Source organism: Lepus europaeus, chromosome 5 (genome assembly GCF_033115175.1).
Source record: "Lepus europaeus isolate LE1 chromosome 5, mLepTim1.pri, whole genome shotgun sequence".
NCBI lineage: Eukaryota > Metazoa > Chordata > Mammalia > Lagomorpha > Leporidae > Lepus > Lepus europaeus.
Window position 1 is genome coordinate 29,877,856 of NC_084831.1, and position 26,085 is coordinate 29,903,940.

At 55.0% G+C, this 26,085-nt stretch overlaps 2 protein-coding genes across 5 annotated transcripts; one reads left to right on the forward strand and one right to left on the reverse strand.

The window, feature by feature from the left end:
- Positions 1–701: 701 nt before the first annotated feature.
- FHL3 (four and a half LIM domains 3) lies at positions 702–8,352 on the reverse strand. 3 transcript variants are annotated; one of them, XM_062191009.1, is made up of 6 exons: positions 8,263–8,352; positions 3,429–3,604; positions 3,153–3,327; positions 1,775–1,944; positions 1,491–1,677; positions 702–1,410 (listed from the first exon to the last, which is right to left on the reverse strand). In XM_062191009.1, exons 2-6 carry the CDS (start codon positions 3,582–3,584, stop codon positions 1,256–1,258), a joined length of 843 nt encoding a protein of 280 aa, XP_062046993.1. In that variant the 5' UTR covers positions 3,585–3,604; positions 8,263–8,352; the 3' UTR covers positions 702–1,255. The 3 variants fall into 3 exon arrangements, with proteins under 3 accessions (XP_062046993.1, XP_062046991.1, XP_062046992.1); XM_062191007.1 differs by lacking the exon at positions 8,263–8,352 and adding an exon at positions 7,772–7,878; XM_062191008.1 differs by lacking the exon at positions 8,263–8,352 and adding an exon at positions 5,329–5,891.
- Positions 8,353–12,408: 4,056 nt separating this feature from the next.
- Positions 12,409–24,965, forward strand: UTP11 (UTP11 small subunit processome component). 2 transcript variants are annotated; one of them, XM_062191011.1, is made up of 8 exons: positions 12,409–12,572; positions 18,452–18,513; positions 19,966–20,068; positions 20,430–20,543; positions 21,393–21,486; positions 21,587–21,717; positions 23,947–24,057; positions 24,747–24,965. In XM_062191011.1, exons 1-8 carry the CDS (start codon positions 12,510–12,512, stop codon positions 24,828–24,830), a joined length of 762 nt encoding a protein of 253 aa, XP_062046995.1. In that variant the 5' UTR covers positions 12,409–12,509; the 3' UTR covers positions 24,831–24,965. The 2 variants fall into 2 exon arrangements, with proteins under 2 accessions (XP_062046995.1, XP_062046996.1); XM_062191012.1 differs by lacking the exons at positions 12,409–12,572; positions 18,452–18,513 and adding an exon at positions 18,530–18,719.
- Positions 24,966–26,085: the final 1,120 nt, after the last annotated feature.

Below are 26,085 nucleotides of genomic sequence, written 5' to 3' on the forward strand. Positions count from 1 at the left end.
CCCGCCCCACGGCGCGGCCCACCCGGGGCGGCTCGGGCGCGACGCGGTGCACGCGTACCTGCCCGGACCGTCCGGCGGCGGCGGCCACACCGCAGCCGCGGGCGGGGCGGGCGCCGCGCAGTCCAGGGTGCTCCGCCCCCTCTCCCCACTTTGGGGGCCAACCCCCGTGGCTCGCGCCCGCCCCCGCCCCTGAATCATGGTGGGCGGGGCCGTGACCCATTCATGCTGGGAATCGGATCCAGATGTTCCCGCGGCGCGTGCAGCTGCATCCTTGCCTTTTTTGGCAAAAAACGTGCGGCCGCGAGCAGATCCCGGGCCGCCCCCGCTAATCTTCGGGAAGAAGGGGAAGGGGGTTGAGGGTCTGGGCCCAGACTGGGGCTCAGGACCGAGTGCAGGCTCCGCGGGATTTGGGCAGGGCTGTTAGGAGAGAGGCCGGCTTGTACCGGGGGAGGGCGCCCCGCCGCCGGCCCCGCTCCTGCCTGGAACCTCCCCGTCGCCGCCCTTCCCCACCGGAGAGAAGCAGCCCTCGGCCAGCAGGAGGGGAGGCAGGGCGAGCTTGCCGGAACGGTAGCTTCGGCAGGGATCCCGTTCCGGGGGGCAGACTCCCACCCTGTGGCCCTCGTGGCCCTGGGCCTCCGCCCGGGACACGAAAAGTCTCGAGGAGCCGCAAAGGGTCCCAGGCAAACACACAGAGGCCTGGCTTCCCCACACTGCTTTATTGCAGAATCTGGAAGAGGGGCGGGCTAATCCCACCCCCTCTGCCCATCTCTGGGCAAAATGCAGCTGAAATAAAACGAGAAGACACTCGACAGACACAGCCTGGGCAGCACCTGTACCCCAGAGCCCCTTAACGGGGGAGCCTCCCCAGGTGCAGCCCAGACAGGCCCCTCCCGGCAGCCCAGGGGACCCGGGTGGGATGGGCCAGGGCTCAAGCCTGAGTACAGTCCATGTGGAGGACTTCTCAGGTGCCCGCAAGCCACCTAAAATCTCTGGAGAGTAGTCCAGATGTAAGGGGGCCCCAGGTCCCAGAGTTCAGGTTTGAAGAGCTGGGGTCTACAGGCCTGACGTGGGGAGTGGGCTTGCTCTGGGAACCCCGACTGCGGAGGAGAGGGCTGGGTCCTGGAGTCCAGGTCTGGATTGGGGAGTACCAGTGAGAGGTCGCTGGGGGCAGGGGGAGCCCCATTTGGGGGAAGGGCTGGGTCCCAGAGGGGGTTGCGAAGAGGGGCCGTAGTCCTGGAGCCCTGGTTCTGAAGGTTCAGGGCCCTGCCTGGCTGCAGCCCTGACACAGCACTTGGTCTCCATCCGGCACGAAGCCCTGGCCCACCAGGGACGTGGAGCACCGGGCGCAGGAGAAGCAGCTGTGGTGCCAGTGGCGGTCCTCGAAGGACACATACTTGCCCCCACCGAGTCCTGCAGGGAGGCCGGAGTCAGTCCTGCCCCTCGGCCTCCCCCAGCACCACACCCACCCCGCCCTCTGGCTCCTGTCCCACCTGTGATGGGGCGCTTGCAGCTGCTGCACTTAGGTGCAAAGAGCTCTCCAAAACAGGCGACACAGTAGGGGTCATCATCCCGGGAGGTGAACTGCTGCCCTGCCAGGGGCGTCTGGCACCCGGTGCACACCAGGCACTCGCGATGCCAGGGCTGGTCGCGGTACGTCACTCCACCCTGGGTCAGCGTCTGGAGGGGGCAGCGGCCATGGGCATGGTGAGGCTGAGTGGCCTGCCCACCCCACGACTGGTCTTGCCCAGCCCCACCCCCTGGCCCAGCCCCCCACCTTGCTGCAGCGGGCACAGCGAGGAGCAAACTTGTTCTCATAGCAGGGCACGCAGTAGTGAGCACCCTTGTCGGGCACGAAGGAGCGGGAGCCCAGTGGCTGCTCACAGCCGCTGCACAGGAAGCAGTGCTCATGCCACGTCTGGCCTCCATACTCCAGCTTCCGGGACCCTGTGGGGAACAGCAGTCCTGCTCAGAGGCTGAGCTCCACGCTCCTGAGGGCCACCCGCCCCCTGTGCCTCCCCCAGGAGATGCCCACTGCTCGAATGGGGTGCCATCCATGCACATGCAGCAGGACCCCCTCCCCGCAAATGGGAACCTCCCCAAATGCTGGACACCACGGCTCAGCACATGCTAGGCCCCTAAACTGGACGTGAGGGTTTAGCGTATGATTTAGCTCCCATGTGTCCCAGGTGCGACTTCCTCAGCACACATCAAGACTCCATCTGGGGCCGGTGCTGTGGCGTAGCAGGTAAAGCCACCGCCTGCAGTGCTGGCATCCCATTTGGGCGCTGGTTCGAGTCCCAGCTGCTCCACTTCTGATCCAGCTCTCTGATATGGCCTGGGATAGCAGTGGAAGATGGCCCAAGCCCTTGGGCCCCTACACCTGTGTGAGAGGACCCAGAGAAAGCTCCTGGCTCCTGGCTTCGGATCAGCGCAGCTCCAGCCATTGCAGCCAATTGAGGAGTGAACCAGTGGATGGAAGACACCTCTCTCTCTCTCTGCCTCTCTCTCTCTGTGTAGCTCTGACTTTCAAATACATAAAATAAAATAAATCTTTAAAAAAAAAAAGACTCCATCTAAGAGGTGCGATGTCTCCGTGAGCCAAGATGGCTTCAGCATCCTCATGAGACCCTACACATGCAAGGCAAGCAAGTCTGCCCACACCCAGTTCTTAGGCCCTGGGTGTGATAGGTTCAGGACATGCTAAGTCCTCTGTCTCCTGGGCACATCACTCTCCCCATGTGCCAAGTCCTCAGGTACCTCTCAGGTGTGCATTCCCACACATACTACACCCTCTGCATGCCCCAGACCCCAGTGCACCCAGCATGAAAGTCTCAGCACACCCTTAGCTCCTGCATGTACCGGACATGCAAGTCTTCATGCGTGCCGTGCCACCACGGGGGGAGAGGCCACCTGACCCGGCGCACACAGCACTGTACCAGGCTTGCTTGTCTTGGCCTCGGCACGCCGATGCCCATGCATGCTGAGGTCCCAAGAGCATGGAAGCACAACAGGTGGTGCGCACACTGAATTTCCACCCCATGCTGCGTGTGCAGGCCTTCACACACATGCCTGACCTCCGGGAATGCCCCGGCACAGGCCCAGGCCCTCCACGAACGCCAGTTCTGCCACGGGCGGAGTCGCCGGGGACGTACCGGGCATGACGGTCTCCCCACAGGCGGAGCACTGCGAGGAGAAGGCGCTGCAGTAGCAGTCGTTACAGAGCAGCTCGCTGTCCTGGCACGTGAAGGGCTCGTCGGCGAGCGAGCGCTGGCAGCGGCCGCAGCGGAAGCAGCCCTCGTGGAAGTGGCGGTCTTCATAGAACAGCTCCTGCGAGGGGCGGGGCAGGCAGGGGGCACTGGCACCACGGCCCTCTGCCCCCTCCCGCCACCCTCTGCCCACTCCCTGCCCTGCCCCACACCAGTCCTTACCCTTGAGTCATGCCCAATAAGCTGCTGGCACTCAGCGCAAGTGTTGGCGAAGGTGTTGTCATAGCAGGGCACGCAGTAGGGGCCGCTGTCTGTCTGGATGTACTTGCGGCCATACAGGGACTCGCTGCACTTGGCACAGTCGAATGCCTCGCTCATGGTGGTGCCGCGAGTCAGCCCTGCCGGGAACACACGCGGACCAGCGGTCACCCGGAGGGGCCGTGGTTTAGCCCCCGGCAAGCATTCTTTGCATTCACAAAAGAGCAAGAGAGCAGGCATAGGAAATGCCAGGTTGGAGCAGGTGGGGATGGGGCAGGGGGGCTTCTGGAAACCCTGGAGGCTTGCAGGTTTATTTCTGTAGTTAACGGTTGGGGTAGGAAGGGGTCAGGAAAAAAACCAGGAAGCAGAAGTTGTTTTCTTATCGAGGCTGGAGCAGATCTTGGGGGAGGGGGCTTTTCCTGGGTCAGTGACTCATTTCCTGCCCCAGCCTGAGCTTAACCGCCACTGTCCCTGCTGTCCCCGGGGTGGCAGGAGCAGGGGCAAGGGCAGGGCGCCACCCCACCCTTCCCCATATATGAACAGCATTCCTGCCTTCTCGGGACTCCTGGGAAGGGACTGAGGGGCTGGATCAGAGAGATTTTCACCCAGAGCTCTGAAGTGGGGAGCACAGGGACAGGAATGGGTTGTTCCTGCCCCCTCCCGATCCAGGAAACGGTGGAATGCTAGAGGGATGCTAAAGCGACACCGGGCGGGTGGAGGAGGGAGGCCGGAGTGAGAAGCTGAACCTCTCGTCCCAGGAGAATCAGCCGAGCAGCCAGAGCTGGAGAGGCTCAGGCTGGGCCGCAGCAGGAAGGAAATCCTGCACGCTGGACACGGCCGAGCTTCCCCGGCTGGGCCCTCTGCCCTCCTTCCCCTCCACCCCGCTGTGTCTCTGGTCACACCAGCCTGGGCAGCCTTGGCTGCAACATCTGCAGCAGCTGTAGCAACACAGATGGCCAGATGTCAGATTTGCCAGCGACAGGGGAGAAAAACGGAAAAAGCTACGCCTGCGGTGGCTGCTGCGGGGCCCCAGGGACAGACAGCAGTGTGGCCTCTGCCACCTCCTGCTGGGCACCAGCACAGCCCCAGGAGCTTCCCTTCTTCTGGGACCCGATTTCGCTCCTCCTGACTCCGGTGGGGGTGGCCTCGCCCCATCTTCTTGGATTTCTCAGGGTTGGGGCAGGCGGGCATGAAGGGTGAGACCCAGAGCCCCTGGAGCCACTCTCTCCCCAGGCAGGGCCCCTCATAGGTGCGGAGGAAGACCAGGGAGAGCCCTGAGAGCCGCTGCTGCAGACACCCAGCCCCCAGCAAACCTCAGACACTTTCCATTTTCTCAGGAACAAAGCATGTTTGTGGGATGAGGTCATCCACACAGCTGCCTCTGGAACAGGAGTGTGGGGAGCAGGGCATAGGGAAGTGGGGTTCCCAGCCCCTTCTGCGGCTCGTGATTCCCGTCTCCAGAACCCAGATTTGAGCTTCCCACCCCTGGCCTCCTCCACCAGGAAGTCTGCTCTCTAAGGGCTGAGGTCCCAGGGTGCCAGAGAGGAACCACCAGGACCCCTGGGAAGGGGACAGATGCTCTTACAGCTGCGGATGAGCCTGGGGAAGTTCAAGAGACACAAAGGAACCCACCACCCCACTCCCCTCCACCCCAGAGCCTGCCCTGGCTCAAGCTGAAGGAAAAGCCTTCCTGTCCCAGGCAGCCCCAGTGGGAAATTCTTGCCAGCAAGCACTGCTCTGGCCTGGAGCTCTGACTCCAGGCGCCAGCAGATGCCCCAGGGCTGGAGGGCCTGACTCCTCGGATGGGCTGGCTTCTGAGTTCCAGACTTCCCTTCTACACCATGGGAGAACACCGAGTTCGTACCTCAGGCCACGGTGTGAGGCCGACAGGAGCTGGGGTATTCAGAGCCGGACTCCTGGGATCGGAGTTATGCTCTAGGGTGGAGGGCAGCCCTCCTTCAGTCCCCTACCGGCCACTCAGGCTCGGGTTTCCTCCTGAGGATTGCTTGGGCTGGCAGCCACTGGGCAGCAGGGGGCCCCGCAGGTGGAAAGTGGCCATGTGTCCCTCCGGGAGTGCCCGGGGCCTTTTCCTTCCTTCCTGGCTGGGTCAGCAGTGGCAGCAGCAGCGGCTACCTTCCCAGGCCCTGGCTAGCCCCGGGTCCGCCCCCTGGGAGGCAGTCACCACTCTGAGACGGGGGCACCCCAAATAGGGTATGAGAGTGGCTTCTGTTTCCTTCCCAGACTCCCCCAATCCCTGAGTCTATCCGGCTGGGCCCTGGGGAGGGAGGGCAGAGGGAAGGGCACCAGCAAAGCCCACCTGTCTCTGCCTGTCCTTCTCTGGCAAGGCTGGGGGGACCAAAAGGACTTGTAGAGAGCCAGTCCTGTATGCTTCCTGACTGGTTGTGGGGAGAGGGGGCAGGGACTGGGAGACTGCTTCACCTGCCAGGCGGTTCTCAGCCTCTGCTCCCAACAATACACACACCCCTCCACCTGACCCCCCCCCACCCCACACACACAGCACCTCCTGGGTTTGCATACTGGCTCCTCACTGGCTGCAAGACCTTAGGTGAGTTATTCAGGCTCCCAGGCCTGGTTTTCTCTTCTAATTCACTGAGCTCATGCCCCTTCCGACCTCCCAGGGTGCCGGTCCTCGGACAGCACTTGGCAGATCGGCAGAACTCAGTATGGGCAGCTATTTGACTTTGGCTGAGATCGGACGGCAGTTTCTCAGGAACGTCCGTGACCTGGACATTCGCGCACAGGCCTATGGGGAGGTCAGATGGCCCCGTGGCCCATGGGGCTGGCTGAGGACAGCCGTGGGGCCAGTGGTGGCTACAGCGCTGTCAGCCTGACTCCAGGGAGCGGAACTCGGCCCCTGGCTGGCGACACCTGCCTGCTGCTCTGCCCCTCACGAAGTGCCCCCGACCACCCTCCAGGACAGCTCGAGGAAGGCCAGCAGTGCGGAATCTCGTCCCCATTTTACAGCTGAGCACAAGGAGGCCAAGGACAGGGCCGGAGCGCGCCCAAGGTCCCTCTGGGATCAGAGTCCATGTCCCGGAGCCCCTCCTCATTCCCTCTCCCTAGAAGTGCCATGGTGGTGCTGGAGGAGGCGGATCAGCTTTTAAGGGCAGAGGAACAGGAGCTGTACCAGGGCCTGGCTCTTCTCCCCAGCTGCCAGCCCTGCCACTGGAAGACACCCAGCGGCCTTTCCAATTACCCGTGCCAACTGCTCAGCCCTTTTGCCCCCCCTTCCCCACTGTGCAGGAGGACCCTGGCCAACCCCCACAGCTGTGAGTCAGGCTCAGAACACCCCCCCCACACCAGGAGTTGACAGGAGACTTAAGGAGAGAAATCAAGGTGTCCCCCCCCCCCCCCACCAACTCCAACCTCACTGCTCTCTCCTCCCCTCCCCTCTGGCCTGGGAAGTCAAAGCAGTGTAGGGGCAAGGGGGTGGGGAGCAGGATCCCGAAGCAGCTCTGGGACCCGCCTGGCCGGGCCAGGAACAGTTCATTCACCCCGAGGTCCCTACGGCTGAAGCTGCCCGCCCAGGATCTGAGTTTAAAAATAAGCCGGGGCTGTCCTGGCAACCGTGTCAGTGCGTGGGGCTCCTTCTGGTTCTCGATCTCACTGGCCCAGGTCCCCTGCCTTATGCGGGAGGGCTGGGCTCAGTTCCTTTCCCCAGGGCACCCGTCCGGGTGTCTCAGGGTCTCAGCCAGCTCAGGTCCCTGTGTGTGCTGAGCTGGGCTCCACTCCGTCCTGGGTGTGGGGGCTGTCTTTGTGCTCCTCGGGGGTCTCTGTGCCTCCGAATGCTGTCTCCCGGCGGGGTCCTCAACCCTTTGGGCTTCCAACTGTGTGCACCCAAGTCTTTGGTGTCTCTTAAAGGGCCTTCGCCCCTCTCCTGTCCCGTCCCTTAGCAATCTCTGCCTCACGTCTCTGAAGGGCTCTGTAGCCCTCACACAAACGGACTGAGCGAGAGGCGAAGCCGAAGCTCCAGGGCTCCCCGCAAGGCCCTCGTAATTGTTCACGTCCAGTCTCTGTCCTCGCTTCAGCGATCTCCGTAGCCTCCGGTCCTGCGCCCCACTGGGCTTCCCCGGAGCCTCCGTTCCTCCAACCCTCCCGGTCTGTCTCTGTCCCTGGCTTTTCTATTTCAAACTTGGTCCCCTCCCCCGTCCAACTCTCGCATTGGCCCCCGCCTCTCCGGGCGGCCGGAGGATCGGTCCGGCCCCGGCGGGCGCTCTCCGGGGCGCAGCGTGCCCGGGCTGGGGCCGGCAGCTGCGGTTCAGAGCCGGGGTCGGCGGGGCGCTCACCTCGCAGCTGGCGGCGGGAGCCGGACGCGCGCGGAGCGGGTGGGGCCGGGAACCAGGAGCCGCGTCCCTCGGCGCCTCCTACCTGCGGGCCGCGCCGAGCCGGGCGGCGCGAGCTGCCGGCTGCACACGGACCGTGTGGGCGAGTGGGCGCGCGGCCCCAGCCCCGGCGAGGAAGTGCGCGCGGGCCCGCCCCGCCCGGACCCCGCCCCCGGCCCCCGGCCCGAAGGGGGGGTCAGACCCCGCCCCCACCTCCCTCTCCGCTTCGAGCCGCCCAGCCCCCTCCCGCGGCCCCCAACCTGGCTGGCCCGACTGCGGGGCAGCGGGGCCCTGCCCCGCCCCCTCCCGCAGCGCTCGGTCTTCTGGCTGCCCCCGGCCCACACCCCGCGAGCCGCCAGCGAGCAGCGGGAGCCTGCAGCAGCCTGTCTCGGGGGCGAGGGGTGCAGAGCCCTGGCAGTCACGGGCCATTCTCGGGCTCCCCCGCCCCAGCTTACCCCCAGGAGGTGTGAAGGAGGCCTTAATTCCTTTTGGAGGAGGGAGTGTTTTCGACTCTGTTGTCAAGGCTCTTTCAGCGAGGACCAAGGTGTTCTCTGGAAACGTGGGGCGAAGAGAGGTTCTCCATAAGGCCTTGACCTTCAGAGGGCTTTAGCCCACAGCTCTGAGCCGCAGGAGCAGGGGTCTCCACCTCCCCACCTCCAGCTGTACCCTGGCACTGAGGAGTCCCGCCACTCCGCGGCGCCCAGGAATAGTGTTGACCTTTGAGGCCCTGGGGAGACCCTAATCCTTGGCCCCAAGATCTTTGGGCTTCTCCCGAACTGACAGGGCGACGGGGCGCAGCACTGGGGGTGGAGGCGGGGGGGGGGGGGCGGGAACCTCTGCAGCTTCTGACCCTCTGGCTTCTTCTCTGTGCCTGAGAGGGAGGACTGGCGCCTGCCAGGGACACGAGGCCCCTGCAGGTCCTTGAGGCCACCCCCCCTGGGATCCTCAGGGCTTGTCGCTAGGAATAAATAGATTCAGCTTGGAAGGGAGGGGCGGGGGAGAGGAGGCTCTGCTGTGCTGTTTGCAAAACAAGAGACAACAAACCAAGCCTGGAAATAACCTCAGCATCTGGGGTGGAGATGCAGGTGCCCCCAGCGGCTCCCCACACCCAGACTGGGTCCAGCAGAGTTCCACAGCAGGGGCAACACCTCACAGAGCTGGGGCTCCAAGGACCCGCCCCTTCCATCTCTGCACCACAGGCCTGGGTTCCTGGCTCCCAAGTCGGCCTTGAGGCCAGATTTCCCTTCAAAATTAAATAATCGCTTGTTTATTGTCACTGTTGCCATAAGGGCAAGGACTGGGTTCTTTTTGTTCACGGTTGCAGTGCCCGCTGCAGTGTCTGGCACCTAACAGATACCTGATGAATGGCAGACTCTGTTTCAATTCGAACCCTTCTTCCCCCATCCAGTTTGGACCCCTGACACCTGTTATCTGGAGTCCAGGGAGTAAGCAGCCAGCTAGTGGGTGAGCCCTTTGGGATTGCTTTTGTAAGTGCTCCTCCCAGCCCTGGAAGTGTAAGGCAGTTTGAGACACACAGGAAGAGGGGTGTCTACATCGGGGGTGAGGGGAGGGCAGAAAGGGAGGTTACTCATTGCAGGAGGTGGATAAAAGGAGGGGCACTGGGACCTCTGTTCTTCACTCCTGGTTTAACTCCCTGCTGACGGCCGGTGCCACGACTCACTTGGCTAATCCTCCGCCTGTGGCGCCGGCACACAGGGTTCTAGTCCCGGTCGGGGCGCCGGATTCTGTCCTGGTTGTCCCTCTTCCAGTCCAGCTCTCTGCTGTGGCCCGGGAGTGCAGTGGAGGATGGCCCAAGTCCTTGGGCCCTGCACCCGCATGGGAGATCAGGAGGAAGCACCTGGCTTCTGGCTTCGGATCAGCGCAGTGCGCCGGCCGCAGCGGCCATTGAGGGGTGAACCAACAGAAAAGGAAGACCTTTCTCTCTGTCTCTCTCTCTCTCACTGTCCACTCTGCCTGTCCCCCCCCCCCCCAAAAAAAAAAAAAAAAAACCTGCTGACTAGCCTTAATGAGAACCAACGTTTCCTGAGTTCTTCCCTTACCCCAGTCCCTGAACACTACATAGATCCATGTACTTGGTTATCTAACAGCTTTATGACATATTTGTATCCCTGCTTTAAAGTGGAGAAAATGGAGACACACAGTGATTAAGTAAGCTGGGATTCAGGTCCACACAGTCAGTGTGAAGCCCCTTGTGCCGAAAAGGAGCCTAACCATTGGGCTCCACAGCAGCTGTAGCCGGGCAACCTCTGAGTCTCTGCCTCCTCATGTGTTGCGTGCTGGGCACTGTTGGGAGGACTGGACAAGAGCACATGCTAGGGCCTGCCCTGCCCCCATCCTCTGTCATGGTCAAGTGTTAACAATCTGCTGCTTGGACTTGGAGTCTGGAAGACAGAAAAAGTTAGATCTTTGGCTTAGGCTGGCCTGAGGCAGAGAGACTGGCCGGGCAGGGGGGCTGTGTCCTCTCCCTTCTGCGTTTCTAGCTCCCAAGTAGGCTCACATTTCCCGGTTCACTTTATTTCTGTTGGCCCGGGAGGATGTGCCCCAGGGAGCCTAGAGGATCAGCCACACGGACTCCCTGTTCTTGTTCCTCATCTGTCCTCTCCTGGCCCTGAGAAACAGGTGTGTCTGAGCCAGGGCTGGAAGCAGAGGCTGAGCGCTGAGCGCTGGGCCTCGGGGCAGTGGGATCTCCGCTGTCCCCTCACCCACTCAGGAGGTTCCCGCATGCCCTGATGTCATGCTCAGGGTCCCCAGCTGGTCTCTCCCTTGCGGGGGTTTTCACAAGGAGGCCCTGGGTGACCACTGACAGGCCTGTCCTGGATTCCTCTGGGTGCTGAATCACTCTCGGATGCCTGTAACCACAAGCCTGCTTTCCTCCTGCTGGGCGAATATCCTTCCTCCTCTGGGTGTGTTGCTCACTCTTACCACTGCCTGGGCCCCGCAGGCCTCGGGGCTTAGCAAACACCCTCTTTTAGACTGCCCAGACAGCTTCCTTGTGACCCGGCGTCCAACAGGAGCCCTGTGGGTGGAGAGGGTGAAACGAGTGACCGTCACGGGGGGGAGGCAAAACGCACGTGCTGAAATGCTGACTGCGGGCCAGGGGCCATGGGAAGACCGGTCATGACCTGTTTCAGTCTTCACAGACACCGTGCAGGGGATCACTGTCGTCAGGGCCGTTTTTCCAGAAGCTCCAAACCGCAAGCCAGTAGGTGGAAGATGTGCAATTCCGACAGGGACTGGCTTCAGAGCCCCTCTTCTGGCGAGGAGCCGGCTTCTCTGGGCTTTGCCGGTCGCTCAGTGTCGTCTTCAGGGCCAGCGGCAGGAGTGTTGGGGTTGCCACCCGCTCACTCTGCCTCTTGGTGGAGCTTTTTGGTTGAGATGAGACTGGGGAAGTGGGCACGGGCTAGATTACGAAAGGCCCTGTCTTCCAATGGGAAGTGACAAACGAGATGGAATTTTGTTAGTGCACTCTGGCCCTGGTCAGCCAAGTCTCAACCTCCGAGGCAGGAGAAAGCCTTTTCCCCAGATCTCAGCCACGCTGGGCTCTGTCGCATCGACCAGCTGACTGGCTGGCACCTGCAGGTGCCGTGGAGAGGAGTTCCCAGAGCCCCTCAGCGGGGTGACCTCCATCCTGTGACAGAACCCACTGAGGATCCAGCTTCATGTGGTGTCCTCGAAGAGAAGACAAATGCCCGGGAATGCTCTCTGTCCAACCCTCTCTCCAGCCTTCGAGCCAGGTTTAGTAGTAACAACAGTAGCAGGTCTGTTTTATTGTGAACACAGCATCGAGCGATTTAAACAGATTGCATTTGATCCTTACAGCGGTCTTGTGCCTGTATTATCATGACCTCCGTTTTACGGACGGGGAGAGGGAGGCTCAGGGAAGGTAACTTTGCCTTGGCAGGCAGCAGAGTTAGGAAGGGCCCACGCCTCCAGGGCCAGCAGTTTGCAGTTCTATTACCTGGCATTGCCCTTGGCATTCGCTCTGTCAGCCAGCCGTCCCCTTGGGGGTGTGAAGGACTTGGAACTTTGTAGCTACTGCTATTGGGTGATTCCCACCTTTGCCGCTTATACTATGACCCCTCAGTTCTGCTGGGAGCCCCTGACAGCCCTAGGAGGCGAGGGGCTAATCATCATTTATGGGTGCGAAAAGCCTGCTCAGGCAAGGCGAGGGAGCTGCCGAAAGTCACACAGCTGGCCTAAGGCCTCTCGTCTCTCCGCAGGGAGCCTGCTCTTTCCCGCACACCGTAAGACTCACATGGCTACCAGGTTTAAAAGTACCGCGGAAACACCACGACGGGAGCCTAGCGTAGGTGACTGCACATGCGCACAGGCCCAGTACAGCCCGGAGGCAGTGCCAGCCACGTGTTCCCAGGTGCCAACGCGCGGCGTGAGGGCGAGATCTCGGAAACGCGTGGATAGGTTCCGGCCAATCAGAACCGGCTCCCGTGGCGCCGCCGGACTAGACCTAGGCAACTACAATTCCCAGAAGTCTCCGGCAGTAGCTGACTTGGCTGGAGAACGTATTTCCGGAAAGGCAGGCTCTCGGATAGGCTGATGGGAAGAGGAGGGCGGTTCTAAGCCGCCGGAGGCCTGGCCTGTTTCCGGCAAGGATCGGCGGCCGCGCGGCGCAGGCAGTTCGGTGACTGCGTAGTCTGCTGAGGTTTTCCAGGAGTGAGCAGACATGGCGGCGGCTTTCCGGAAGGCAGCTAAGTCTCGGCAGCGGGAACACCGAGAGCGAAGCCAGGTAGGAAGGCACAGGCCCCTCCAGCCCTGGCCCGGGCCCCGTGTGTTGCTGAGGACCTCTGCCCCAACATCCCCCTCCGGTCCTGCTCCGGGTCCCGGTCCGGATCCTGGTCCCGGTCCCGGTCCCGGCGCTACGTAGCTGCTGTATGTAAGTGAATGCAAGTTTATGCTAATCACGTAGGCGTGACGGGGGCGGGGCCTCGTGGGGACCCGGGGTGGTGATGACGTTCTCCGAGGACAAGCACCCAGGCTGCTCCCCATCCCGTGGGTACTCAGATTTACCCTGCGAAGTTTTAGTGCAGTGATTGTGGGAGGCGATGGGTGTGAAGAGCCCGGCGTTCTCTAAGAAGAGTTGAGGTCACAGCTTACGTGGCCGCCAGGTGCCTGGCTGGAATTGGAACCCACATCCTAAAGCTCAGCTCAGACTGCTGCACGCGGGGCTCTGGCCGCAGAGGTCGGTGGCACTGATGTGATGCCGTCATCGTGCGTGGCCCATGTGGCTCGTGAAGGTCGGCCCGTGAGCTTCGGTGCCTGCCTCCGCCTGTGAAGTTGCTGTTTCCCATTCCCATTACACAGGTGGGGAAACTGAGGACCGGAGCGTGACTCGGCCATTGAGGAGCACTAATTCATGGAGGGAGAGGCTGAGAAGTAAGCTGCCGTGCAGCCTGGGCTTATCCGCCCTGACTCTTCCAGGAGGGAGGTAGCATCGCATTCAGAAAAGAGCTTAGAGCCATCTCTCCGGCTTCGTCTCCAGGCGGGCAGGAGAGGGGAGGGGTGTCTTTGAAGCTGTACAGCTGACTGGGTTGAACGAAGGCTTTTTTTTTTTTTTTTAAGATTTATTTATTTATTTATAATTTTTTTTAACTTTTATTTAATGAATATAAATTTCCTGTGTACAGCTTATGGATTACAATGGCTTCCCCCTCCCATAACTTCCCTCCCACCCGCAACCCTCCCCTCTCCCGCTCCCATTTATTTATTTTATTTGAAAGTCAGAGTTAGAGGAGAGGCAGAGAGAGAGAGAGAGAGAAAGGGGTCTTCCATCCGCTGGTTCACTCCCCATTTGGTCCCAGCGGCTGGAGCTGTGCTGATCAGGAGCCAGGAGCTTCCTCTGGGTCTCCCACATGGGTGCAGGGGCTCAAGGCCTTGGGCCATCTTCTACTGCTTTCCTAGGCCACACCAGAGAGCTGGATTGGTAGTGGATTAGCCAGGTCTTGAACCTGCACCCATATGGGATGCCGGCGTTTCAGGCCAGGATGTCAACCCGCTGCGCTACTGCGCCGGCCCCGGATGAAGGCTTCTTAACTGCAGTAGGTTCTTCCTGCTCAGTAGCGCTTGTCAGACATCTGTTGTCCACTTGTGTTTGCTCAGAGGTGTACTGCGGGCAGTGGTTTCTCTATGTGTGCCTGTGGAAGGTTTATCCTAGCTCCAAGTGTCTACAGCGAGCTGGAGCCCAGGTGCAAAACACTTGGTTTACATTATCTCGTCTAGTGGGTGCTGTTGCTTCTTCGAGGGTCTCTTAGCTATGGTTGACAAGCGGCACCTCTGGGAATCACACCAGGTATTTGGAATCCAGCAGCTACTGAAGGATGAATATAGAGGCAGCTTTACTTATTGTTATTTAAAAGATTTATTTATTTATTTGAAAGGCAGAGTTACAGAAAGAGAGAGATCTACCATCTGCTGGTTCACTTCCCAGACTGCCTCAATGGCTGGGTCAGGCCTAAGCCAGGAACCGGGAGCTCCATCTGAGTCTCCGTCGTGGGTGGCAGGGGCGCAGGGATTGGGCCATGTTCTGCTGCTTTTCCCAGCAGGAAGCTGGAGCAGAAGTGGAGCAGCCAGAATGCGAACTGGTGCCCATATGGGAGGCTTGTGGCACAGGCAGTAGCTTAGCCCACGGAGCCACTGCGCTGGCCCCAACTTTAGTTATTTATTTTAGGGATTTAATTATCTGAAAGGCAGAGTTACACAGAGAGAGAGGTCATCCATCTGCTGGGTCACTCCCCAAATGGCCACAATGGCCAGAGCTGGGCCAGAAGCCTAGAACTCTGTCCCGGTTTCTCATGTGGGTGCAGGGGCCCAAGAACTTAAGCCATCTGCTACTCTCCCAGGCACATCAGCAGGGAGCTAGATCGAAAGTGGAGCAGCTGGGACTTGAATCAGCAGCACCTATATGGGACAATGGCACCACAGGCAGTGGCTTAACCCGCTGCACCACGATGCCAGTCCAAGAGACAGTGGCACGTAAAGAAGTACCAATTCAGGATTATAAATGGGAAGAGTGGACATGCTGCCAAAGCATCATGGGGAAAATTGTTAGACTTGGAGGGCAAAGCTGTTGCTTTTTGAGTCCTTCGAATATACTAGCGCAGCCTCACCTGCTTCAATTTTTTTAAAAGATTTATTTCATTTATTTGAATGAGTTGGTGGGGGGAGACAGATTGAGAGGGATCTTTTTTTTTTTATTCCTTTTTTATTTTTTTTATTTATTTATTTTTTATTAAACTTTTATTTAATGAATATAAATTTCCAAAGTATAGCTTATGGGTTACAATGGCTTCCCCCCTCCCATAACTTCCCTCCCGCCCGCAACTCTCCCCTTTCCTGCTCCCTTTCCCCTTCCATTCATGTAAAGATTCATTTTCAATTCTCTTTGTATACAGAAGATCAGTTTAGTATATATTAGGTAAAGATTTCAACATTTTGCCCATATAGCAACATAAAGTGAAAAAACTACCATTGGATTACTAATTATAGCATTAAATAGCAATGTACAGCACATTAAAGACAGAGATCCTACATAATTTTTTTTCAAATTAATTAATTTTCTATGCCATTTCCATTTTAACACCAGGTTTTTTTTTTTTTTCATTTCCAATTCTCTTTATATACAGAAGATCACTTCAGTATATAATTAGTAAAGACCTCATCAGTTTGTGCCCACACAGAAACGCAAAGTATAAAAATACTGTTTCAGTACTAGTTATAGCATCACTTCGCTTTAGACGACACATTAGGGACAGATCCCACATGGGGTGTAAGTACACAGTGACTCCTGTTGCTGATTTAACAATTTGACACTCCTGTTCATGGCGTCAGTAATCTCCCTAGGCTCTAGTCATGAGTTGCCAGGGCTATGGAAGCCTTTAGAGTTCGCTGACTTTGATCTTATTCCGATAGGGTCATAGTCAAAGTGGAAGTTCTCTCCTCCCTTCGGAGAAGGGTACCTCCTTCTTTGATGGCCCCATTCTTTCCACTGGGATCTCACTCACAGAGATCATTCATTTAGGTCTTTTTTTTTTTTTTTTTTCCATGATATCTTGGCTTTCCATGCCTGCTATACTCTCATGGGCTCTTCCGCCAGATCCGAATGCCTTGAGGGCTGATTCTGAGGCCAGAGTGTTGTTTAGGACATCTGCCATTCTATGAGTCTGCTGTGTATCCCACTTCCCATGTTGGATCTTTCTCTCCCTTTTTGATTCTATCAGTTAGTATTAGCAGATACTTGTCTTGTTTGTGTGATCTCTTTGACTCTTAGACCTATCAGAGCTATCAATTGTGAGCTGAAATTGATCACTTGGACTAGTGCGATGGCATTGGTACATGCCATCTTGATGGGATTGTGTTGGAATCCCCTGGCACATTCATCTACCGATTCACTCCCCAAGTGACCTCAATGGACAGGGCTGGGTCAAAGGGAAGCCAAGGAAGCAGGAGCTTCTTCCAGGTCTCCCACGTGGGTGCAGGGGCCCAGGCACTTGGGCCATCTTTTGCTGCTTTCTCAGGTACATCAGCAGAGAGTTGGATTGGAAGTGGAGCGGTCAAGACTCAAACTAGCACCCATATGGGATGCTGTGTCGCAGGCGGCGGCTTAACCCCCTGAACCACAGCACCCCACCCCCGCCTCCCGGCTGTAATTGTTTTGGGGCCAGCCTTGTGGCACAGTGGGTTAAGTGACTGCCTGCGATGCTGGCATCACCTATTGGAGAGTCGATATGAGGCTTGGCTGCTCGCTTCCAGTTCACCTTCCTGCTCATGTGCCTGGGAAGACAGAGGAAGATGGGCCAAGTACTTGGGGCCACCCACTTGAGAGACACAGATGGAGTTCTTGGCTCCTGGCTTTGGCCTGACCCAGCCCCAGCAGTTGGGGCCGTGTGGGGAGTGAACTAGCCTATGAAAGATCTCTCTTTTCCTCTCTGTCACGCTGCCTGTCAAATAAATAAATAAAATCTTTTTTAAAAAATAGGAATTGTTTCCTATTCCTACAGCTTCCCTATGAGGTGGATGTTATCCTTGTTGTACACATAAGGAGTCCATGCTTAAAGAGACTGAACAGTGGCTCCAAAGTCACAGGTGCAGGGAGTTAGCTTGGGACTAGCGAAGAGGAGAGAGGGCTTTGCAGGCTGGTGGTGGGAGCAGAGGGTTTCAGGGGAGAGGCTGAGGCCGTGCTGGAAGGGTGGGCGGACAGACGGCAGGAGCGCTCCCTTTCCGGGGGTTTTCCCGTGGGTCCTGGGAGGCAGGGGTGTGAGTTACGTCACCCACCTCAGGTGTCATCCCATGTCTCCTCTGGTGGCCGCACAGTGGCCGTACAGTCAGGGGACGGCGTGACAGCTTTCAGAATTTCTGCCTCCTGTTGCTCTTTTGACTCTGGAGTTTTCTTTCTCGGGTCTGTTAGCACCTCTCTTTGCTCTGTCTAAAAATTATTCCAGGAAGTTTTGAATGTTATTTTTAAAGCTGTGTATCACTTGAAGGATATGTGACAAGAAAGGTGGCTGCTGAAAATCCCACCCAAGTTATTATAGAAGTAAAGCAGCAGAGAAGTGTGCGCACTTCCTCAAAAGTCGAGAAGATTCTAGTGGGTGTGGAAGAGCACGGAACGTGGCCCCAGATAGGGAGGTTTCTGGTTTCAGCTTTGCCTTTCCGCTTCTGTGTTCTTGGGCACATCTCTGACCTTCATTCCTCTCCTGGAAAGTTGGGGTACCAGGGGTGCCTGCTCTACCTCTTTCTGGATTGCCGTAGGGACCAGATGAGCCTGTGTAACGAGGAGAGCGCGTTGCTGTGTAGCAGGGAAATGCTTCATAAACGTGGCTGGTTAGGATGGCGTCGGCAAAGCAGCAAGCCAGACCCTGACACGTACTCCGTACTCAACAAGTGGCAGCTTGTAGAAAGCCGACACCGAGGTTTAATCTCTGCCCTCCTTGCTGTCCAAGTGGGCGGCAGAGAAAGTACTTTGTGTCATACTTGGTTTTCTCCTACCTTGGACCAAAGATACAGTACGAACAGTAAACATGACGCCGGCCCCTGCGAAGTGCCAAGCTTGTGCAGGCCCCAGCACTTAAAACAGAGGCGCTCTGCATCCTCCGGATGGTCTTGCAAGGTGGGCCCTGCTATTTACAGTTAGGAAACGGCAGCTCAGAGACGTTAAGTGACTTGCCCAAGGTCACAGATTGTGAAGAGGTAAAGTTGGATTTGAACCAAAGTCTGCAGACTATAAATTTAGCTGCCTTACCGCAGTTGTCTCCCTGTTACTATCTTTTCCCTTCGTAGTATTTTATAAGCCGGTGGATTAAGTTGGTAGTAATTTTAGTACAGCTGGCAGCTGGTTGCTTAGTGCCGAGTCATTGTTGCCTCTCTCTGTCCTTAATAGGCCAAGAAACCTACTATGGCAATGCTTGTGACTTGTCTGGCGTCCGCACCAGCCTGCTTGTCCGTGGGCAGAGCCCAGCGGCAGGGAGGGGAAGGAGCAGGGGAGTGGGCCGGCTCCCAGGACAGGGATGTACTGAGCACCACCGCCACTCCTGATCCCGGCAGGTGCTGTGCGGATTCGAGCGTGTGTTGGCTGAAAAGACTCAGCACTGTTTTTTTCCTTTTGTCTTCCAGCCCGGCTTTCGAAAACATCTGGGTCTGCTAGAGAAAAAGAAAGATTACAAACTCCGCGCCGAGTAAGTGCAGTCTCCTAGTGGAGGTGCTGCAGCCGCAGTGCCTTGGAGTGCAGCAGGGGTGAGCTTCCTGCCACCCACGGAGCGACCCAAGCGTACTTTGTGTGACCCTGAACTTCTCTTCATTGAGGCAGAGCATTATGTATTTACCTGTAGTTGCAGTGTGAATATTTGTATTCTGTTATGTTACTCCTGAGCATTTTCTCACAGTGAGTTTCATTTGCCTTGGGATTTGAACCAAATATGAACCTTTTTTTCTCCTTTTCTGAAAGTGCAAGATAAAATCTAAAGTTCCATCTGTTGAGTCTCTTGCATCATCATGTGAGTGGTGGAGAATGAAGAGATGTGAAAGATGGATTCATGCGCCTGAGCGTGGGTGATGATGAACTCTGAAAACATTTTGGAAAACAATTATCCCCATTCTTCTGTTTCTTTAGCACTTTATTTGCAGAATACTTTATAATTCTTTTTTTTGTAATCCATATGTGTCAGCTGAGGTCCTTCTTATGCTCTTAGTACAGATGGTAGCAATGGATTATGTGGATTTCTGTAGGTCCCAGATTTTTGTTTTGTTTTTAAAGATTTATTTATAATTTATTTGAAAGGCAGAGAGGAGAGAGACAGAGAGAGGGAGAGACACATATTCCACCCTCTGGTTTGCTCCCCAAATGGCTGCAACAGCCAGAGCTGGGCCAGCTCAAAGCCAGGAGGCTGGAACTCCATCCAGGTCTTCCACATGGGTGCACTTAGACACAAGCACTTCGGCCATCTTCTGCTGCTTTCCCAGACACATTAGCTGGGAGCTGGATCGGAAGTGGAACAGCTGGGACTCTAACAGGCACCCATGTAGGATGTTGGTGTCACAGGCAACACCGGCCCCAGCCCCAGAGCTTTTGGGGCTAATAATAATAACTGGGTGCTCTTGCTGGGCCAGGCAGTGTTCTAGGGGAGTTACAGATTTGATACTCCTCCCAGCAGCCTTCTGGGGTCAGTTATTACAGCCATTTTACAATTGGCATCTAGAGGTCACTTAGCCAGGAGCGGTGGAGTCCACATGTGAACCCAGGTGCGGTGGCTCCGGAGCCCCTGGTTCTGGCCGTCGTGCTGCCCTGCACATGGAGCTGCTGGATCTTGTTTGATCGCTGGGTGCCCAGGCCTGCACCACACCCCTGGCCAAGGAGTTTGTGCTTTGTTTGGTGTCTCCCTGTAATGATAGAAGAGGCATTGAAACTGTGGGATGGGGACAGTTAATTTCAGGCACATTTGGGATAGGAGAGGACTCTTAGATTGTGGACCTTCCATAGAAGTGAGTCCAGTTCAGTGACAGTGGAGTGTGGATCACATTCAGTCACTGCTGTTGCGTTTTTGAGTTTCATTTTGTTTGAACTTTCAGGTGCCTGTAAAATGTGCTCGGGTTTTTTTTCCTGCAATCAACCTCATTTAACCTCTTTTTAGTGACTACCACAAAAAACAAGAATACCTCAGAGCTCTCCGGAAGAAGGCACTTGAAAAAAATCCAGATGAATTTTACTATAAAATGACTCGTGTTAAACTCCAGGTGGGTACCTAATGGATCAGTGGGTGTTTTCAGCTCCAGCTGTTGGAACATAAGGGCAGGGGAGGAGAATGGGGGGAGGAATCCTTGGCTTTAGTCTGGCTCTTCTCCGTTTGGTCCAGGTGCCCTTGGTCGGCATCCACACGGCATGCATTTCTGCAGAATCTGAGCTGTCTCGTGTCTGGAGCTTTTCTAAGAGTGGGTGGCTGGGGGTGCACTGAGCCTGCACCTCCAGGGCCTTGTACCCTGCACTGCTGTTAGCACACACCTTCTGGTTGTCTTTGTTCTCACCATGAGCTCTGCCAACAAGTTACATAAGGACTTCAATCTAAAAGGCAATGTATCTTTTAAATTTACATTCTAGGATGGAGTTCACGTTATTAAGGAGACGAAGGAAGAAGTAACTCCAGAACAGCTAAAGCTGATGAGAACTCAAGATGTGAAATATATAGAAATGAAAAGGGTTGCAGAAGCTAAGGTAACAGTTAACTCTTTGTTCTGAGTTGCTTATGTTGGTTAAGAAAGGACACATAAACCCATCAGTCTCAATTTTTTAGATAATTTCTTCTGACAGTTTCAGTCTTTAGGTATGTATGATTGTGAAAATCATTTAGATTTGCAGTCAGCCTGGTGGCTGGTGTGCTGCAGCAGGTGAAGCTGCTGCTCGGGATGCCAGCATCCCATATCAGAACGCTGGTTTGAGTCCCAGCTGCTCCGCTTCTGATCCAGCTCCCTGCTTATGTGCCTGGGAAGCAATAGGTGATGGCCTACGTGCTTGGGCCCCTGCCATCTGTGTGGGAGGCTATGATGGAGTTCCTGCCTCTTGGCTTCAGCCTGGCTCAGTCCTGGCTGTTGTGGCCCATTTGGGGAATGAACCAGCAGATGGATGATCCATCAGTCTCTCTCACTTGGCGCTGTTGCTCTCCCTTTCAAATAAATAAATCTGCTTTTTAAAGAAAAGAATTACAGTTAGCATATTGGAGCAGAAAGAGTTCACGTTTGGACCGAGACCGACATAGGTTTGGATTCTGGCTCTGCCATCTACTAGTCCTGTGACGGTGGCAGAAGAACCTCCGGGGGCTGTTGTGTCCCTTCTGTCTCACAGTCTTGTTGTAAGAACTCAGTGGCTTCTGTGGAAGGCCCGTACCTGACATGGCAGTGGTGCTTGATGCATTTTTGTGGTCCTTTTCTTTAAAAGAATGAAAGGAATTCTTTGGCAGGTGACAGTAATGATGTCAGACAGAAATGGTGTAAGTTTTTGCTCATTTATTTCTGATATCCTAGAAGAAGAACCTAATATAAAGTCAGACCCTATTCTGTATTCTAGAAAATTGAAAGACTAAAATCAGAGCTCCATCTGCTGGATTTCCAGGGGAAGCAACAGAATAAGCATGTGTTCTTTTTTGACACCAAGAAGGAAGGTATGAAATGTTTGAAAGTTTCTGGGACAGCCTACCCGAATTGTCTGTGTTGTGTGTTGTTAGAGACAGACAGTGCCTTAAGGGTTGCCTTGGATTTTAGTGGAACAGTTTGATGTTGCGACTCACCTGCAGACAGCCCCAGAACTCGTCGACAGAGTTTTCAACAGACCCAGGATAGAGACCTTGCAGAAAGAAAAAGTAAAAGGAGTTACACATCAGACTCGGCTTAAGGTAATTTTCTCCCTTGTTGTTCAGATGTGAATTCAGGGGAATCTAGATTCCTTATTTTTGCCACTTAAAATATATTAAATAATTAATATGATTATTTGTGGGGAAAAATGCATTGTGTTTTGTCAGCAGAGTGAAAGGAGGATTTGGCGATGGGCGTGGAAACGGAAGTGGAGGAGGATTCTCGGTCTCTAAGACCAGAGGACGTGTAATGCAGGCATCAGGAGCTTAGGTCCAGGCCCTCAGATCTGGCTTGGAATCCCAGCTTAGACCATGTTCGTGGTGTTTTTATGTTTTTAATGGACACCAGCAGGTTTAAGTACAGTGACAGGAGGTGACACTGGCGACTCAGGGATTTGGCGGCCAGTACTTTGACATTGACTTTCGCGATGAATACACATATCCAAAAGTCTCTCGTATTAGCACAGAACAGCATGTCAGCTTTCTCGTGCTGTTTCCCACCACTGTCTGTGGGCCGCGCAGAAGCTGGGCTCCTCCTCGGAGCCTTCTGGAGTTGAACTCTCACTTCTGACTGATTCATTTTATAAAAAAAAAATGCTGTCAATGTGTTTCGAGCAGACAGCTGTTCTGTTTTGATTTGAATCATTTACACCGCATCAGTTTTGCTTCCAATGTTTAATTTCACAGCAGTTTTCTCTAGCTCAGAGGCAGCTAAACTTGCTTTAGTAATATAAATACCCGTAATTAGTTTGACTATATTGGGTAATCCCATAAATTTGACAGTCTGTGCAATAAAGGGAAAACAAAAGCTGTCAGAAACCACTGCTGTGAGACTGCAGGGATTGGTGAGCCGCCGACGTCGGAGGCCAGGGCTCCTCCCCTGTGCCTCGCTGACACCTCCAGCTGAGGAGCTGGCCAGCTGGCTGGGGTTCTTTGACGGTGGGTTATTTCCAGTTACCTATGACTGTGCCACTGCCCCGTCTCGAGCACTGTGGTAGCCCCCACGAGGTTGGTGTTCTGCACCCCTGTCTAGGGCAGCTCACCATCGCAGCTTCGGAGAAGTTAGGAAGATCGGCATCTTGCCGCTTTTCTCTGGGAGCGTGGTTTCTTTTGATTGTTTCATTTAAAACAAAAATGATGTATTTTTATTTTTATTTGTTTGACAGGCAGAGTGGACAGTGAGAGAGAGAGAGAGAGAGAGAGAGAAAGGTCTTCCTTTACCATTGGTTCACCCTCCAATGGCTGCTGTGGCTGGCGCACCTTGCTGATCCAAAGCCAGGAGCCAGATACTTCCTTCTGGTCTTCCATGCGGGTGCAGGGCCCAAGCACTTGGGCCATCCTCCACTGTCTTCCCGGGCCACAGCAGAGAGCTGGACTGGAAGAGGGACAACCAGGACAGAATCCGGCACCCCGACTGGGACTAGAACCCGGTGTGCCGGCACCGCAGGCAGAGGATTAGCCTATTGAGCCGCAGCGCCAGCTGACAAAAATGATTTTTACTAAGAGATTGCTGGCAGGTGAACCGCAGAGGCATTTAGTGTCTAACTTGCTAGGGTGCACAGTTTGTGAATGGGCTTCAGCAGTCTGAGCAGCCTCCTCCCGGGTTGGCATTTCATCCTAATAGGTATGTGTGTTTGCACAGATGTGTGCAAACTTGCACGGACATTGATCTCAAGGAAGAGCCCAAAGCTTTCATCACTGCCTCAGAGGTTTGCGACCTGAAACCTAAGGACCCCACTGGTCTCTGAGGAATGAAAGGTGGTGAGAAGTCTCGGGTCAGCTGCTGCTGACATTTCTTCTCTCCAAGTTCTGAGATTCCCCAGGGCAGGCACGCTGCCTGGGCCCTGCAGCTCTCTGTTTTCAGTGTGATTTCTAGTGCTGTCTCGTTCCTGCCATCATCAGGGAACTGGGACATACACACAGAACCCGCAGCAGTTTAGTGTAGGGGTGCAGACATTCCTGGAAGTGTGGTCTGGAACAGTCAGGACTCTGGCCCAGAGGAACCGTGTGTCCTTGGGCTGGTCGTAGTTGTTTTTCTTCTCTGGGCCTTATTTTTCTACTTTTGTAAAAGGGCAGGTCTTAGTGAGGCAGTCTCCGGGTTCCGTTGAGCTCTAGAATGCGATGTTCCTAAAATGGACTTTATAGTTACTGTGTTATGATTTTGGAGGGAAGCGCTGACTCGCCATATATACCTGGGCTTCCGTGGATTAAGAATCGGTTTCTTACTAAGTTTCGCCCTGTTGCTTGTTCTCCTGACAATGTCTTCTGCAGCGCATAGCTAAAGAGAGGCAGAAGCAGTATAACTGCCTGAGCCAGCGCATTGAGCGAGAGAAGGAGTTGTTCGTGATTGCACAGAAAATTCAAACACGCAAAGATCTCATGGTGAGGACGGAGGCCCTTTTAAGGCCTTTTTTCTTTCCTTTTTTTTTTTTTGTAAAGGTCTTAACTGAGACTGGGTTTTACCGTGTGTAAATCAACCCCAGTGAAAATGTCTGCTCCTCAGGGGCAGTGGTGTGAGCGGTGTCTGTTACTCTGACGGTGTTGAAATGTTCCTTGATTAAGAACGTAATAAGGGGGTTATTAGTCAGTGCCTGGGAACAGCAAAGGGTAGGATCGGGTAGCATGTGAACTTTATAGCTTATGAGCAGCTCCTGTAACATTTAAACAGGTTAACAAAACAGTGCATGCCACTCATTGGTGTTTAAAAATAGACAACATTGTGTAGTTAAATAGCAGCGCTGAGGACCATCCGATGCCTCCTTCATGTTATTATCATTCCTCTAAATGTCAGATTCTTTAGCCTTGCACATCATTTAGGTCAGCCTTTCTCAACTGGGGTTCCGTGAGGGAATTCAAATTACGGTTTTAAATAAAACCATATTGAGTACCTTTCCCAAGGATGAGCACGCTCGTGCCGCTCTGGATGCCCGAGGGGGACGTTCCTGCCCTGCACACGGTGGGCGTCCTGTGCTCTGAGCAGGGCTGAGCTGGAGGCTCTCGCACGGCAAGTTTGCTGCCCTTCCTGTTTCATTAAACCCTCCCATTTACCCATCGCCTTTTCACTCTTGTAGGATAAGACGCAGAAGGTGAAGGTGAAGAAAGAAACAGTGAACTCCCCAGCTATTTACAAATTCGAGAGTCGTCGAAAGCGCTGAAGTGTTCTAGATGAGCCTTGTCATTCCACGCTGAAAGTCCCTGGTGACTTCACATTCCGCCAGCCCGCACGCCATGCTTTCCCTGTTTGTAAGCATAATTGGTCATCAGGCTCACAATCGATGTCTTTCTGTGAACATTGACGCCTCTGTCGTTTTTTGGGCTGTGAAATCAGTCCTGTTTTTATATATCCAAATCTCTTCATTATGAAAGGTGTACCATCTCATTACAGTAAGTTAGGAAAGTGGATTAGTTCATCCCTAACCCTGGTACGTATTCAAGAACAGCAGATATCTGTCTCACACTTAGCGTGCTGGGAGCTAGAGCTGCAGCCATGTGAGCTTTCCAGTACGCTTCCTCCTTTGGTAAAGCTGCACTTCAGTTTTGTTTGTTTCTGTGTTGTAAACATTTTTATATTGGAATTTTTAAAATAATTCTTTCCCATTTTTGTTATCTCACTAAAGCTTTAAAAATAATATATGCTCATGGTAAAAGTTAAACTACTATTTTTAATGATTGTATAGTGTTTTTTTTTTTTTTTTTAAGATTTATTTATTTATTTGAAAGGCAGAGTTAGCGAGAGAAGGAGTGAAGAGAAGGAGAGATGTTTTACCTGCTGGTTCACTCCCCAGATGACCGCAGTGGTCAGAGCTGGGCTGATCTGAAGCCAGGAGCCAGGAGCTTCTTCTGGGTCTCCCACATGGGTGCAGGGGCCCAAGTACTTGGGTCATTTTCTATTGCTTTCCCAGGTGCATTAGAAGTGGAGCAGCTGGGGCAGAAACTGGTGCCCATGTGGGATGCTGGCACCACAGGTAGCAGCTTTACCTGCTATGCCACAGCTCCGGCCCCTGATCATATAGTGTTTATCTAGTGAGTTGGTAGCCTCCTCCTTTTATTGGGCAATCAGGTGGTTTTGTAAGTTGTCAAAGGAGGATTTTCTTTTTTCTCTTAAAATTTATAGCTGCAGATAGGAACCCTTGGAACTGGAAACTCACAAAGGTACTACTTCTGTGTTAATGAAGCTGAGATCAGAGTAAAAGCCCAGTTCTGTTCCTGCCCCGCTTGCGATCCCAAAGCTATGAATGAATTGGCACTCCATCGCCCTGGTGATACAGACCCCGGGTCGTGTGGGGCAGCAGGCCTCTTCCCAGGGTCCCTGCCTGCCCTGCCCACGTGGGGAGCGTGGCTGAGGCAGGCAGGGCAGGACTGAGCATGCTCAGAGCAGGGAGGCTCGCTCACACCTCACTGCCTGGAGGG

What these genes read in the sequence shown, in the direction of transcription:
- UTP11 (XM_062191011.1), top strand. Translation starts at nt 12,510, where the DNA reads ATGGCGGCGGCTTTCCGGAAGGCAGCTAAGTCTCGGCAGCGGGAACAC. An exon ending in TGACTCGTGTTAAACTCCAG is followed by an intron (nt 20,069 to 20,429) that starts GTGGGTACCTAA and finishes TTTACATTCTAG; the next exon opens with GATGGAGTTCACGTTATTAA. An exon ending in AAAGGGTTGCAGAAGCTAAG is followed by an intron (nt 20,544 to 21,392) that starts GTAACAGTTAAC and finishes TCTGTATTCTAG; the next exon opens with AAAATTGAAAGACTAAAATC.
- FHL3 (XM_062191009.1), bottom strand. Translation starts at nt 3,584, where the DNA reads ATGAGCGAGGCATTCGACTGTGCCAAGTGCAGCGAGTCCCTGTATGGC. An exon ending in TTATTGGGCATGACTCAAGG is followed by an intron (nt 3,328 to 3,428) that starts GTAAGGACTGGT and finishes CGCCCCTCGCAG; the next exon opens with GAGCTGTTCTATGAAGACCG. An exon ending in GCTGTGCCCGCTGCAGCAAG is followed by an intron (nt 1,678 to 1,774) that starts GTGGGGGGCTGG and finishes TGCCCCCTCCAG; the next exon opens with ACGCTGACCCAGGGTGGAGT.